This window comes from Etheostoma cragini, chromosome 6 (assembly GCF_013103735.1).
Source record: "Etheostoma cragini isolate CJK2018 chromosome 6, CSU_Ecrag_1.0, whole genome shotgun sequence".
Lineage (NCBI taxonomy): Eukaryota > Metazoa > Chordata > Actinopteri > Perciformes > Percidae > Etheostoma > Etheostoma cragini.
The window spans coordinates 27,173,512-27,189,727 of record NC_048412.1 but is presented as its reverse complement, the minus strand read 5'-3'; the positions used below and the strand labels follow the sequence as shown (position 1 = coordinate 27,189,727).

General features: G+C 40.1%; 1 protein-coding gene across 3 annotated transcripts in view; it reads right to left on the bottom strand.

Moving 5' to 3' along the window:
• bbs9 (Bardet-Biedl syndrome 9) overlaps positions 1–16,216 on the bottom strand; it is a 155,021-nt gene that overhangs the window by 98,294 nt on the left and 40,511 nt on the right. For 2 of the 3 annotated variants that reach the window (XM_034874432.1, XM_034874434.1), the window contains exons 14-19: positions 14,907–15,011; positions 9,916–9,930; positions 3,152–3,292; positions 1,854–1,949; positions 805–977; positions 538–690 (exon numbers count right to left, since the gene is read on the bottom strand). In XM_034874432.1, coding sequence (XP_034730323.1) covers positions 538–690; positions 805–977; positions 1,854–1,949; positions 3,152–3,292; positions 9,916–9,930; positions 14,907–15,011 — 683 coding nt within the window. The remainder of the gene's footprint in view (positions 1–537; positions 691–804; positions 978–1,853; positions 1,950–3,151; positions 3,293–9,915; positions 9,931–14,906; positions 15,012–16,216) is intronic. The other variant, XM_034874433.1, reaches the window with a different exon arrangement.

The window sequence follows — 16,216 nt, the reverse complement described above, 5'->3', positions numbered from 1 at the left end:
GTGTGTGTGTGTGTGTGTGTGTGTGAAACTTACTGTAGATGTGGGTGTGTGTGTGTTTGTTTGAGTTAATGAAAGACAGCAAAAGTGAGCTGGGAAGTGAGATTTACTCTCTAAGGTAAAATTTACTTCCAAGAGACAGAAAAATTAAAAAATACATAAAAATTATATAATTTCTGCTGCCTGTATAGTTTAGGTTGCAGTAATTAGATTAAATTAGATTGTTTGCAGTTGCTTGGCCCTGGAGTTTCTTCTCCCGAGCCGTGTCCTCCAGCATCCCCTGGGGGTTTCTGAGGTGTTATCAGGCCAGATGGGATATCTAACCTCCTGCGTGTTGTGAGTCTGCACTTGGGTCTCCTCTCAGAGCCATCCTAATCAGATGCTGAACCCCCTCAACTGGCTTCTACTCAAAAAAAACTTCTACTTCCAGAAACCCCCTCGGGGTCACCTAGCACAAGCAGTTTCTTCCAACCACCCGTCTTTCATTACCCACGTGAACACCCCAGACTCTCAAGCAGAACTATGTGAGTTGTGTCTGACCTGGCTGTACGTGGCGTCCAGCAGTGTGTCCAGGTTCTGCAGTGGTGCCGGGGTTTTGTCTTTAAATCGTGTCAGCAGGCGGCGCTGGATGGCTCTGAATTGGACAGCCCGCTCGGACAGCAGATCCTGATACTGCTGAGCACTGACACGCAGCTAACACACACACACACACACACACACGCACGCACACACACACACACGTAATTATTTCTCATTTACTTGGAAATGCTTGTTTAGGTCGACTAAAGCATCAACTTCAGTGTGTACCTGGAAGTGGTGGTCTACAGAAAGGAAGTACTCTTGCATAGGGAGCGGCCCACTGAAGCTCTTCTTGAAGTCTTTGACTCCCAGTTTGGAGAAATGCTTGTCAAATCTCAGGACCAACTCCTTCACCACCAACCACATATCCTCAAAACTGTCGCTCTGAATACGGTAACGCTCTTAAGAAGTAAAGAGAAAAGTCAAAGTAAAGAAACATTATTAAAAGGTTGCAAAAAGCTATTTAAAGATTTCTAAAAAAGGTGCTAAAATGTTAAAATAGGTCCTAAGAATGAAATAATAGCAAAGGCTATCTGTGGTAAGGGACTATGAAAGATACAAAAACATTGCTTAGAGTTAGAAACGCGTCAGAAGTATGAAGGTTAAAGTGATGGTTAAAGAGTCATGATGAACTGTATCAAACAGGTGTATTAAGACATAACAAAAAGTCTTAAAACATGGCGAATGGTATCAAGAAGGTTGTCAAAGTTTATAAAATTGATGGGAGAAATAAGATGCCTTGAAGAGAGGTTTAGAATGATGACTAAGGACATCAAAAGGCAGCAGTATCAGATTATCATAATCATATTAACCTCTTCCACTCCATCTCGCCCTACCATAGACCCATTTTTGTGAGCTTAGAACTAGAGATGTTCCGATATCAATACCTGTATCAATATCGCCTCCGATACTGCCTAAAATGCTGGTATTGGTAAGTACTGGAGTTTATGCATCGATCTAATTCCACGTAATAAAGCCCTAAAGAAAATCTACGGTAAAGTAGTTTTTGTATGTCCTTTTTAAGGTTTTAACTGACTGTCAAAAAAGACGTAAGTATAAATATAGTGCAAGTCAGTTCAATGCAATGGCAATACATTGATAACAATATTGTAATTGAGGTACATGAGCAGGACAGTGTTGATTGACTTCAGTGTAACGATGACTGCTTGGGGAAAGAAAGTGTCTTTGTGTCAGCTGGTTTTGGCGACCCGTGTCCTGTATCTCCTACCAGAGGGAAGGAGGTTGAACAGTTTGTATGTAGTGGTTTTCAGACTCACGGGAGGTCTTGGAGGCCACCACGGTGACCTTGGCTCCTGACAAGAACTGGAAAGCCAAACTACTCCCATCCTTATCTTCTGATTTAGCTGAAAACTCTGCCGAGACAGAAAGACAGAAAGCAGTGTGATGAGACAGATAGGAGGGCCTATCGTGATGCAAGACGCCAAAGATGAACCAGATACAGTCACACTTCACAAAGACACACAATATAAGCAGGCACAAGCTTACATAAATCCCTCTTTACACAAAAAAACCCACAGTCAGTATGAAAACTGAGTCTAAACGGTGTTTAGACGTCAGAGCTGCTGATTGTAGCTGATTGTACTGAAGATAAATGGGAAACAGTACAGAGATTCCCAGGGATGAAATGCACATACACACACACGCACTCACACACACAAAGTTCTTCAACTTCAACTTTCCTTAAGGGTGCTCTGTACGATGTCACACGTGTTTTATGCAACCATTTGTTGTCACATACAACCAACATCAAACTGTCCGTGAGCTGCCTGTCCCCAGAACACACTGTAAAAACAAACTGTGCCCACCTGCACCACGAAGCATTCACTAACAGAGTTCCAGCCAGTAACCGACAAGAAGGATTTGGGGGAACGGGATGAGGAGGAGGGAGGGGAACGTCTTGTTCGAATGTCAACAAGAAGTAAAGTCACCCAACATCGCTTAGAGCACCTTTAAGGTACTTGTCGACAATCGGTCTCATGCTGTTATTTAGCCTTAGACGGAGTTTGGCTTTGTGTGACGCCCTCTGATGGCCCTGAATGTTTTTCTCCCATCCAAGAATGCTGTGTGTACTAGCCAAACCCTCCTCCATAGCGTTGTGGAGGAAGGTCTGCATGTGCATTTTAAAGGTTCAATGAAATTCAATAATTGCCTGTCATGTTCCTGCACTGTTCCACTATGTACAACATATGTGTTAATTACATGTGTGCATTGCTTTGACAGCATTCCTTTTAGTTCATTTGTTTCAAACACTCATCTTGCACTCTGTCATGGACACTAAACCGAGATTTTAACAGAGATATTAACGTTAACTAGTTAACACCTCCAATCACGTAAGACTGCAGGTCTACAGTAGTCCACAAGCTGGGCAGCAATAGCAGCATTATAATGTATCATAATTGTGCATTCACATATCAGTTTACAAAAGAAGTCTCCACTGCCAAAGTCCTAAACAATGCAATGTGTTTTGATTTCGGATTAAGAGCCTTGATTGTTTGAGAAACTGATAACAGCATCAGTCTGTGTGAGTGTGTGCATGTGTGTTAGTCTGTTTTACCTGGGAAAATGGATTTGAGGTTGACTGGTGGCTGGTTGGTGTCCACAGTAATCTTAAACTTGGTGGTTTTGGCTGGAGAAGTAGGAACACACACCAATGCCAAAGGAAGACTGAACTTGGTCTGAAGAACTCTGGGAACTCCTGAGAAAAAGAAAATTAGAAATAAAAACTCAAACATTATAGATTTTTCATTTCCCTTTTTTTGTTGCATGTTCTGGCCATGTTGTCCACAATTTAGTCCTTTCCAATGCCTGCATAGGGTGTTGACTCTATTTGTCAACGTTAAACGTTTATTTACAAAAACTAAAAATATATATAGTCTTCGGGTCGTCTTTACTCTAAAGTATTTTGGTCAACAGAGAAATTTCAAGTTCTGAGGTTGTAATAATAACGGATTCCTTCAGCATTATTTTAACCATACTCTCAAACCGCGGACATCCTTCTCCTAAAACACCTTAAATTCACAGCCCACTTCCCCTTTAAGTGGCACCCATCTCCGCAAAACTCGCCTACAGCGAGTCAAAACGAATCAAACAAGGTCGGCACATCGTTTTTCTTTTTTAGGCTCTCACTCTCCAAACAGTCAGGTTAACATTCGTTACCACAGTCAAAACTGTAGATATTCAGATTACAGGAGTATCTGAGCGCTGCGAGGCCGAAAGACTCAACATCAACAACAGGTTTGGAGGGGTTTGTCGAAAAGTCGAAAAGGAAGTTTTGTGAAAAGTGTGTGTGGGTGTGTGTGGGGGATTTTGAGAAGAAAAAGAGAAGGGAGGAGGAGAGTTTAGGCCAACTATAACTATGTCCTGAGCTTAAGCAGTGCTGAGCTTGGCAGAAATCTACACTTAGCTAGAATAACAGAGCGAGGGGAAAAGGGGTGATGGAGGAAAACTGTTGTTGAGAAGAGATGGAGCGAGGGAACCTGGGGAGAGGAGGTGAACTAAACGACAGGAGAGGGAGAAAACCTGAGGTGAGCAGAAGAAAAGGAGTGGAAATAAACCAGTGTGAGAGACGGTTTGGAAGAGAAGTGACATAAGAAACGACAGCCGCGGTGGGAGCGAGCGACAGTTAAATTAGGGAATGTTCCAGGTTATTACAGATAGTAATAATTACCTGCTACTACTCTGCACCTTCTTTATTCCAGACGTGCAATTATTGCGTGATTATGTGAATAATTCAATTTGGTTTGAATGCATGAACTGAGGCAGAGAGAGAACAAGGGAAGAAGGAAAGCCAAGGAAAATAGTAAAAATGGAAGAAAGGCAAGGAGAAGGAGAAGCGAGAGTGAGAGAAAGAGAGAGGGAGTTTTTTTTTAGAGAAGAAGGAGGACTGTGGTTCACTTTCATGTCTCCTCTTGCTCATTGATCCTTTGTTCTGGGTGATTTCAACAAATCACATTAACAAACACCAAAGAGATTGTTAAATCCACATGTTATTAAATTGAATATGTTTGTGAATATGATTATGTTTTCTCGCCTCATAGTTTTCCTTGGATTGGGGTTGCACCTACATCATGGTCCAATCAACGTCCTGCGATCCCTTTCTGGGCTTCGAAGTGCCCCGCTACGCCCTACTAGTACTGCTTCAACTATTGTTTCTGGTCATAGTTTTTTATTGTTACTATAAATGCTAATGTTCCTCATACCAACAGCTATGATTATTATGAATAATGTTTCTCTATATCTTTATAAGTGTATCGGTGTCTGTGTCCAAAACGCTGCGACAGAAAGAGCCCACAAAGAGCCGGGATCTGTCAGAGTTTTTTTTTTCCTCACTACTGTCGCACCAAATGCTTCTTTGTGGGAAATTGTTGTGTAAATTATAGAGTGCGGTCTAGACCTACTCTATCTGTAAAGTGTCTTGAGATAACTCTTGTTATGATTTGATACTATAAATCAAATTGAATATGTAACACGTTTATAGCCTGGTTGACACCAGACCCTTTCCAGTTGTAACTGAGACTGGGTCTGGTGTAGGTTCATTCACAGCTCATTTCCAACGGATGCCGCTCAGATGCAAATCTTTTTCTAAATGCTAACAATCCCCCATGGTGGGAAAGTAACATATTCGTGATACAGATAATTGTTTGATGCCTGGACTTGATCAATTTCTCTCTTTTTTAACATCCAGCTGACTCAGTAGTCTTCAAAGTGAAACTCCACCCACCAGCAGGTGTAACAGTAGAAACATCAGCTCCAGATCTACTCTAAGGTATACATTTTGCGTCTTTAAAGTGACTTTATGTAAATGTTACACGTTTCTGAAACTGTGCATAGTTCCAACTGGTCATTAATGACCTGAGACTAACAGGGAAAAGATAGCTAATTTTATATAGTTCTTAGTAATGACTCTGTCCGGGTCTGATTTTTCCCACAAAGTCCCAAAATGTTTTACAGCAGGTCGACAGTGCTACAAAGCACACATTCTGATGGGTCACAGATTTTGGTGTATCATTATAAAAAAATAGTTTTTACAACAACAGGTGTTGTAAAAACACTATTGCTTTTGTCCAAAGTGGCCGCTAAACCCATACTAAAAATTACATATTGCCACTTTAAGTGGGTAGCTTGTTTACAACACATACTTTACATTTCTGATGGCCATTTTTCCAAGCCACACCACCTTTTTTTAAGGTAACTTTGACACTAATAAGAGTAGACAGGATATACACTGTGTAATATTGGCAGACTCAAACAGGTTTCGAGTGTCTCCAAATTGAATTTCAGAACATATTCTGAAATGAATGAAACCACTGGCTGCCTAAAAGGAAGGAAAAAGCTTCTTTTTTTAAATGTAAAAATTAACTTTGTTATGTTTTGGAAAACGGTCAACACTACGGTAAAGTATATGGGATATGTATGGAACGGATAAATAGGAAGAAACAGGTATGTTGTGGATTCATATTTACCCACAAACCGGGAAAATGAGCAACACTGAAATTGAAACTTCATTCCCAACCGTCTCATTTAAGTCGGAATGAGACATTTGTTTCTAACTATGCTTAATGGAGTTTGGAAAAGGGATGCTTTCTGTACACACCAGGGTGAATCAGGCTGCTGTGTGGATTTAAACATTAAAACAAGAAACGCTATTCATTTGGTGTTGATGACGGGTGGGGGACAACAGAGAGAGAGAGGGGGGGAGAGAGAGAGAGAGAGAGGGGGGGGGGGGGGGGGGGGGGGGGGGGGTAATACAAGCATTGTAAGAAAATGTCAGAGACACTGGGAGGGGAAAGACAAATGAGAGAAAATACAGAAGGAGATTAGATAAAGAGATTAGATTATTAGATTAGATGGAGAGAGACTCAATTTAAAGAGATGACAAGATAAAAGAGAGAGGAAAGATGAAAGAAGGGGTAGAAAGAGAGAAGGGTGAAATGGAAAAAGAAGAAGGGAGTGAAGGTCATGAAAGATTGGAAAAGGCCAGGGGAAAAATTTTTCAGTTTATTTCAAATGCAGCGTCGTCATTTACTAGTCGCTGCTATGTGTGCGTGTGTGTGTGTGTGTGTGTGTGTGTGTGTGGTTGGAAATCTCATCTTGTTCCAGTATCAGTGTGCTACAATTTTTCACAAAGCAAACTTTATAAAAAGTTTAAAAAAGCATCACATCCAACACATCTGTGAGACTGTTCAGGGCGTCCAGACATATGTATTATGTTGAAAATATAATTACAGCAACAAATGGAAGTCATAATTCAAGCTGTTTGCGCTGTATCAACAACCCCTGCTGTTTCACCCAAAACCTGATATGAACCCACAAACCACATCTGCCTGAAATCTTTATCCCTGTATAATTTGAATTTAGCTGTATTGTATTACTAACAGTCGCTAAAACGGACGCTTGGGGAGCACTGCACGTTTTATCAAGGAAAGACGGAAGGCAGCAAATACCCAGAGCCACTTTAACTGAACTTAAACGGGGACCAACGGCTTCAGATTTCTGTTCCTGAAGGGAGCCGAGTGATCGAGCAGGTGAATAAACACACTCTGAGAAAGTCTAGCTTTAAACCAATTAAATGAGTTATTTTACATTTCTGGAAACTAATCAAAAGACAAAGTAGGAAAGATTACGTACTTCTAATAGGAAACCTCTGTTGAGGCCGACTGAAACACAACTGACTCAGTAGTTTCTAAATCTGGACTTGTTATCTATCGTGACATTAGAGGTATATCATTGTTATTGCTGTAATATGCAGAACGCACAATTAATCCTTTTTTTCCCTGCAAGTTTTTGATTAAATGAGTGTTCAGAACAAAAAGAGTACCAAAAAAGTCAGGAAATTTGCTAGTGTGGAAATGTTGAAAATGTAATAAAATCCAGGATCTATCTACCTACCTATACATCTACCTATCTATACATCTATCTATCCATCCATCCATCGTAATAAATGCACAAGTTCATGAAACCCGAAGGTTATCAGACAGCAACACACTGTCCCTGTTGTTATTTTTGTTATTTCTCTCATCTGGAAGCCATTTTGTTTTTTGATCAGATTGAACAGCAACAGGTTTCGTGGACACACTGTTCCAATTTCCAACTGACTCCAATGTGTTCTGTATCTGCTAAAGTCACATCCTGACTCACGTCACCTTCGCAGGAGCTGCCGAGTTTCAATGCTAGATGGTAGTTTGTCAGCGTTGCCACGGCAAAAAAATAAACGTTGCATCATTGGCCTCAAATGTCACTGTTTTTAGTCATATTTGATGACATGAGGAATGACAAGACACACTGCAAAGACCAAGAGCAGATCGTTGGTGTTTGAGGAGATGTTGCAGTGAGAATGAAGACACATAGTGAGTAACTGACTAAACATCATTTCCCAGGTACAGTGAACTGAGACTACTGTGTTTGTCTTACAGATACTGCATTTCATTCACTGCCTGTATTAAGCTTTGGTTTTCTGTAATCTGCTTTTAATTGTCTAGATAAGACTGACTCTTCAGATCCCTCACATACAGTGACAGGTAGGCCCAAACCTAACCCTTGATAGTTGCTTGCACTGCTGGTGATGTGGGAGGCTTTGTCAACTGTTAAACACACTTAAAATCCCAATTGAGCACCACTGCTGCTACTTGTTAAAGCTGCTGTAGCTCCGCTGTACTGCTGTCTCAGAGGACTCGGATTCCAATTATCCAGAATATGTGTGTGTGTGTGGGAAGAGAGAGAGACCACAGAGTTTATTTGAGTAGAGGACCACTGTACAGGATCAGGTTCTTACCACAGCTGCAGTGATGTCAGCCGTATGTGTGTGTGTGTGTGATTTACGTACGTACGTACGTATGTGAAAGAACAAATATGTTCATTCTTTATGTGTGTGTGTGTGTGTCTTTTTATCATTTCCTCTGTGATACACACAGTCACAGCACAGCCCAATCTTCAACAAATCATGTTCATATGCAGCTATTGTGCATTAGTGATTTGCATTAAACGGCCCTACTGAGAGCCAGAAAGTGCAGGTGTAGATTTCTGGATAAATGTTATCCTTCAATGATCATTTTTGTTTTATATGTCATCTGGCATTCTACAATGTTACAATAACTAAGATAGGCTTGGGGGGTATCCATTTTTTTTTTCATACCTTCCTGACATTTTATATGACTGTATATGTGTACCAAAAACATTTGAAGAAATGTTATACTTTTTTTTCTCAAAAAAAAATGTTAAATTACTCAGTAAAATGAGAATAGCTTGCCCAACGTAAAGGTTAATCCAGTGAGCCTGGGCCAAAGTTGTAGCTAACTTTGGCGCTAACCCCTTTCACTTTAATCAGCAGGTGGCAAGTAGGACACTGGAACTCGGCTATGGAGGAGTTGTAGTATTTATTCACCGCCAAAAAATAACTTTGCAAGCACGCAAGCACGCACGTGTTATTGTGGAGTGTGTGAACTGATGGGCTTTCTTAATGTACTTAAGTCTTTTTCTTTTCCATTTATCTTCCTGACACAGGGGGAAAACTTTACAATTTGCCATTTTTTGTCTCCTCAGGAATGTATTTGGCTGATGCAAAATAGCTGCATATGAACACAATTTGGAGTTGAAAATGGGAGAAAAAAAGTGTGTGTGTGTGTGTGTGTGTGTGTGTGTGAATGTATATTACTGCAGGGCCTCTTAGACCACTATCGTTTACAGGACATCCTATTCTGTATCAAAGCACACAAATTCAGACGGACTAAAACAAACACGGGCTGACGACTAGGAACACTACTGCTGGAATATGTGTGCATGTGTGTGTGGGGGTTTGTGGCTTTGTGTGTGTGTGTGTTTTTGTGTATGTGTGTATGTGTGTGTGTGTGTGTGTGTGTGTGTGTGTGTGTGTGTGTGTGTGTGTGTGTGTGTGTGTGTTGCTGCACTGAAACATGTGAGTCCATGCGTTTCTGTACGCCTAAATGTGTGTATGTGAGACGGATGATATTTCTGTGTAAACTGCAGAGAGTATAAAAGGATATAAATGGTTATTTACTTATTCCATACAGTGAGGAAAAGTGTATGTGTGTACAAGTATGTGTGCCAAGTATCACGTTACAGGAATATAAACAGCAGGCAATGGTCTCTTCCTGTATATACAGTAGTGTTGGAATGCACAAAGTGTAGTTTTGATTATATCCCAAAATTCTGCAAGTATATGTATACATCTACAGTGCATGTTTTATCTTTGTAATGGTGTGTGTGTGTGTGTGTGTGTGTGTGTGTGTGTGTGTGTGTGTGTGTCTGTGTCTTTCTACTTGCTCTATTCTATTATTCTCTATTCCAACAACAGCCACTTACCTTTGGGATTAAGCTCTGCAGAGAGGAAGAGGAGAAGAGTTAAAGGTTAAAAAATAAAGAAAAACAGACAGATCACAGAAACAGAAAAAGTAAGAGGCACCACTCCTCCTATCTAGTTTTACTAAGTGTAGACCTGTGACCAAGCACAGGAAGAACTGGACTCTACTGTTGGAAGAGGAGGGGATTCCCTGGGAAAGCCTGCTTCTCCCTGCATATAGATATATACAACCCTAACATCACTCTGGTGCTTTGTTCGCCTTCCCACACTTGGAAAGTACCGCTGGAGGAAAGTGCAGACTGATCCAGAATATGATAAGATGTCCAAATCCAAAATAAAACAACTGCTTGTTGAGGGGTTAGTATGAAAATTGGCCTGACTGAATCTGAAGAGAAAAAGACATCTATTCTTATGAAATTATGAGTATCAAGAGTTCAACTCGTTTAAAAGAAAAGCAAGGTACTTAACCCAAAAATATGAATACTTCACCTGTGAATTTGTTTTAACTGTCTACAATATCCAGCCATTATAAAAACAACAGCAAAAGGCCAAAGTTTAAACAGAAGACACTCCCAATGGACAGTTTGGGGTCATTTTAACTTTCCCTTCAAAGTCAGGATAAAATGCAATTTCATAATTATTCAAATAATATATAAATAACTGATGATTAAAACATTCGCCATGACAGTATCAAAGTTGCATAGAAAGTTAGCAGCAACATTAAACAAGCTGTTTTGAAACCATGCATGAGTATTACCACATTATGTTTCAAGTGTTCAGCATAAATGTTTATAAATGTAAATAGTTGACTGTAATACAATCATTATATGTAAGCATCATGCTAATAAGCCCTGATTGCCACATGTGCAAAAACCTTCATGTGGAAGACAACAGTTAAAGTCCTCTTTTGTCTCCCATTTGGAAGATTTAGCGATCTGCAAAACTAAGCAGCAACGCTCAGAAAGGGAAGAACAGTAACACTGAAATAGGAAAATAAGACTAAGGCTGAGAAACAGAGTTCTTCTTTAGGAAGGGAGAGCATCTTTTATCGCTGCTCCTCACTGCCAGATTACCCCCAGCTGCTCTGGGATTTAAACAGCCAGCCCCCTGCTTCTCTAACCTTTAAGCAGCAATAGAAGTCTGGCAGATTAAGCTCTGATTTGATTGGTTGAAGAGGATTTCCTGCAAAAGGTGAATGAGAAGCAGATGGCCGGTTGCAGGCCAATGAAAAGACACTGGAGGTGCTGAGTCAGAAAGTTCACATGTTATTAAACCTGATGAAAGTCACGCTTCCTGACTGCTGCGTCTCTTTCCTGTAAAAACTCTGCATTGATCGATCTCTCTCTCTGTCATAAAGTCTTTTGTTTAAATATTCTGATATTTCTAATTATCATTTTATGTCAAGTACATCACATTTATTCAATTAACAACACAGAGAATCTAACAATATATTCTCATGTACTTTTAAGGTCTTATTATGGATTTGTTGTATTCCCTATTGTAATTAAAACTTGTTTGTGTACAAATGTACTCAGATATAAATATGTTTATACTGTAAATATATATATATATGTGTATATACATACATACACTGTATATTGATATGGGATAACATTCAGGAAAATTCACCTCTGACGAATAGATGATCAACGCCATGCTATGTCTGAAGTGAATATGTTCATATTTAGAAGTATTATCTAAATCCTAAAACACACATTAACCACTGTCATTACTTTTCTTTGTACTGTGCTCTGCACCGTCAAAGAAAAGAAAGAAAAAGTGGAATTAGAGGGGAGAATACAAGGAAAACAATTAAAAAAAGGCTCGTACAACACAAAGAGGAAGGGAGAGAAAGTAAAAAAAGAAAAAAGAAAAGCGAGAAAGAACTAAAAGCATCAATGTTGAGTGAAAGCTCCAGTTAAACGTGGAGGCATGTCAAATGGAGCAATGAGGCACTCAGAGCACACACATACGGTAGCCACTTCTGGCCCGCTGCCAGCCAGTGTTCAATCAGTCTTTCCTGTTCTAAAATCTCCTGTACCGGCTGAGAAATGAGACCGGCTGAAATGAGTGAAATTATGGATCCATTAGCTGGTGTGGTGGGGAAAAAGGGCAGTTGAGTGTTTCATGACTGCAAGCCTTTATTGTATAAAAAGTAAGTGACTCGGTTGAGAAGGTGTTCTTTTATATAATTTAATACAGAAACACCAAAGTGCTTTACCTCTGTTTTTTTTTTCTATATTCTTAGAATCTACCCATATTTCCCTGCTGTGGATCCATAAATGTGTATTTTATCTTATATTGAATATGGAATAAATAGGTAAATAAACTCAAATTTCCACTGTAACTGAAAACTAAATTGCAAATAACAATTGAGTAAATAGAGTAAAAACATCTGGCATTCAAGGCTGCACAAGCCTCAAAAGTTACTATTTTAACAAAAGGAAAGATATTTATAAAAGGTGCATTTGCAGAAAAATGCATTCAAATACATATAGTAACACACAAAAAAAATGTGTGGAGCAGTTAGAAAAAAAAGCTAAAATAGCTATAATCTAGCTATAATAGCTCAAATCTATTAAAAAACAATCACCAAAAAACAATTCACTCGTTCCTTGGACCAAGTGAACTAAATCTGTTAATGCAGCTTTGTTGTACAATGAAAACAAACAGGACTGAGAAAATGATCTGCTTGGCAGAGGTAACTAGCAACACCAACAATTTCAACGGGCCTAAAAGGGTTCCCTGGAACTGGATTACAGACCTGGTTGTTAAACAAGTTAGGGCCTTACAAAAATATGGCAGCCTCCTGGAGACATCAACATGTGGAGATGCTGGTCACTCTGGCAGGCTCAAGAAAACAATACAGACTGCCAACCAGCTCCCTAGGTTTCCACATGAATTGGCCTAGCAACCAGTGAATCATGGCTGGCCGTGTTTTATGGAAATTATCCGCACAGTCGCAACTTATCTTTGACAGCTCGGATGAAAATGCCCATTGTGTATGAGCAAACAATGTACTGTACACGCCAACTTGACCCCTTGATCCCTATGAAGTGTGTTTGTGTGAAGCCCATTGTCAGGGTGTTAGGAAAAGCACTAATGAAATTCTTTCTAGATTGTTACGACTACAGACACCGTCAAGCCTCCTTTAAAGGGCTTAGGTGCTCAACAGTCTTCTTAAATGTCAAAGCCTTTAGGGGGCTTAAAGACAGGCACAGTAGCCACTGGGTGGGATGGTTTTGTGGGGTGGGTGGTGTCAAGGCATAATCATCACCCCTGGGTGGAAGTGCAGAAAGAAAGAGATAGAGACAAAGTGATGCATTCCTCCCATACCGGGAGAGCATTTAGAGGATGAGAGGAGGCCCTGCACTGCTACAACTATTATTTTTAGTAATAGTTCCATTATCTTTGTTGTTACAATTATTGCCACTGTTCATTATTACAACTGCTATAATTATTATGAATCATATTTCTCTATATCTGTGTCTTGGTGTCCTAACCAGTACTGGCAGACACTGCCTACAAAAAGCCTGGCTCTGTCCAATGTTTCTGCCTAAAAGGAAGTTTTGACTAGCCAATCTTGCTCTTGGGGGGTGAATTGTTGGGACTTGGTAAATTATAGAGTGTGGTTGAAACCTAATGTATCTGTAAAGTGTCTTGAGATTACTCTTGTTATGGTTTGATACTATAAAATTGAATTGAATTGTCTGAGTAACCACGTTAAAAGGCTTGTAAGACACCAGAACACTGCACCATGGTTTATAATACTCAACAGAATGTCACGACTCTGAAAGGTTATAACATATTGAACTATTTTATCTTTTGTTGCAACAATCGTCAGTAAACATAAGAAATATCCCCATCCGACCCCTTTGAGAGGAAGAGGAACGCCTGGTCTTTGGCCCTTAAAATACCTTCCCTCCTTTCTCTCAACCTTTTGTATCCTTCCTCCCTTTCCTCTTCTCCACCCATGCATAATTCCCCTCCTTACCTCCTTACCATCATCCAACTCCTAGGTTACCTCACCTCATTTTTTCCCCATTCTTGCGTGCTTCTTCTTCCTCCAACTTTTAATGAACCTCTTCCAAATCTACCTCCAGTCCAACAAGTCCCTTCCAAAACACGGGATCAGCCCCCAACACACACTCCACCCCAGCTGCTTGGCATCCAAGGCCCATTGAAGTGCTCCTTATTTTTGGCTATTTTTAGCATCACAATAAAGCTGAACAAAAAAGGCAGCACTTCCCCAATATTTCCAGACATTTCACATTAAATGTGCTTCTGGGGAGGGAAACTGTTCCACCAGCACAGGTCTGCCAAAGCAAATGCAATCCAAAGGAAACAATAGCATGAAAACACAGACATTTTTTGAACGAATGCTAAATCAGTGTTTTAAAAAAGAAAAAAAGGACATCTGTGATATTTGAAATAAAGAGTGGTTTTGTTGGTTTGCAAGGGAAAGTAATATCTTCCAGAATTATTGCAGGGCCTGGAAACAGACGCCTGGAGGGAGTAAGGGGATGAACCGGGCTTGTCTGGAAAGAGCCCAGATGTCCTCAAGTCAAGTCGGTGCTCTCTTAGCAGCTGGTGTTCAGAGCCGATACAGAACACTGCACAGTTCACACTGCTACCAAATTCATAATGTAACTTACATTAATGCAGAAAGTTTGGGTTTTCATTTTAAAGACTTATATAGCATATACTGTATATAGGGCCATGTCAGGTGTATGGAGAGATGGAAATCGTTCTACCAAGTTCTCAGCAAAACAACAAGGACAAGTGAACACTCAACGCTGTTACAGCCAAACAAGTTTTGATTTATGCGGTGTTAAACAGAAAGTCATTACCACCAATGTTTCTGGAAAACACATCTGTCAAAATGATTATCCTGTTAAAATAAAAGTTTTGATTGGAACTAAACTACCAGCACATATGCAAACGAGCATGTGTGTGTGTGTGTGTGTGCGTGCGTGTGTGTGTAAATGTTTACCTGTCGGCAAGCTGAAGGACACGGTGATGTCTCCGGTCAGGTCAGCAGCTGGGTAGCGGCCGTTGAGGAAAGCCGAAAATGCCACAACTGTTGAGGAACCAGCACCTGGTGAGAGAGAGAGAGAGAGTGTACATTCACATTAGAATGAAAGGAGCAAGTCTTCTGTCTCTGCCACTGCAATCGCTCACTGAAGGCTTCTTTCACTGGTTATGTTGACCCGTATTCCCAAAAGTAGAGACATTCTTACAGTTCTTACGGCTATTAAAAGTCATAACCCTAATGTTTGGGGAATTTTATGCTCTATCGTACACTTGACAGTAGAGATGACAGAAGGGACATAACAGGAAGTGATGGGAGAAAGAGACGGGGGGTAGGGCCATTATTATATTAAAAAAGTGTCACTGGGTAAATAACACTTTGTTAAAGCACCAATAGACAACCCTGCAATATCGCCGAAATATTGACATTGAAGCATTTGGTCAAGAATATTGTGATAAATGATTTTCTCCATATCTCCCAGCAGTAGAGCGTTGGACATGCAACAAAGGTCCCGGCTGGGGGAAAATCATAGACATGAATGGTTTAACCCAAGATCACCAGGGTGCCATACTGACAAATGTGTCTTCTGTAGCACAGAGTAATAAAAATTGTACGAAAAGCTCACGTTTAAGTCTTGCTCAGATTTTTACTCAGCTACGGTTGTTTCAAGGCTAAATACTAAAAGGGACAATTATTTTACTCATGAAGTTTAGTTCATTCGCAACAAGGAGTTTATTGAAACTTGTCTTGTAATAAAATAGTTGTTTAAGGTTTCTTTGCGAACATTTGAAAGTAATTTAGAAAGAAGGGGGGAATTAATAAAGGTCGACATTATGGGAAATGTAGGGTTCAATGTTCTAGGAGCGTGACCCATACCATACTAGTAAGGATATTGCTGCTTTAATTTTAACGATTAAAAAAATGTGTTGTTTGCAAGTCCTTCAACTGTGTGGAAGTGTAAATCCCAAGAGAATGCCTTGAAGCAATATGAGTTATTACAAAATGTAATGTCATTTTGCCGGTGACTGGTTTCCTTTTGTTTTAGAAGAAAAGGTCCCGTTTTACTCTGGTTCTCTTTAAAGAAAGAGAAGGCCGAAGGTGCTACCCTGTTGTTAATGTGCTCGCACGCACGCACGCACACACACACACACACACACACACACACACACACTTTTTTTACACATACACACACTGCCTCTTCACTCTAATTCACTACACATGCACGTTTTCCATTAGCACACACACACACACACACACACACACACACACAC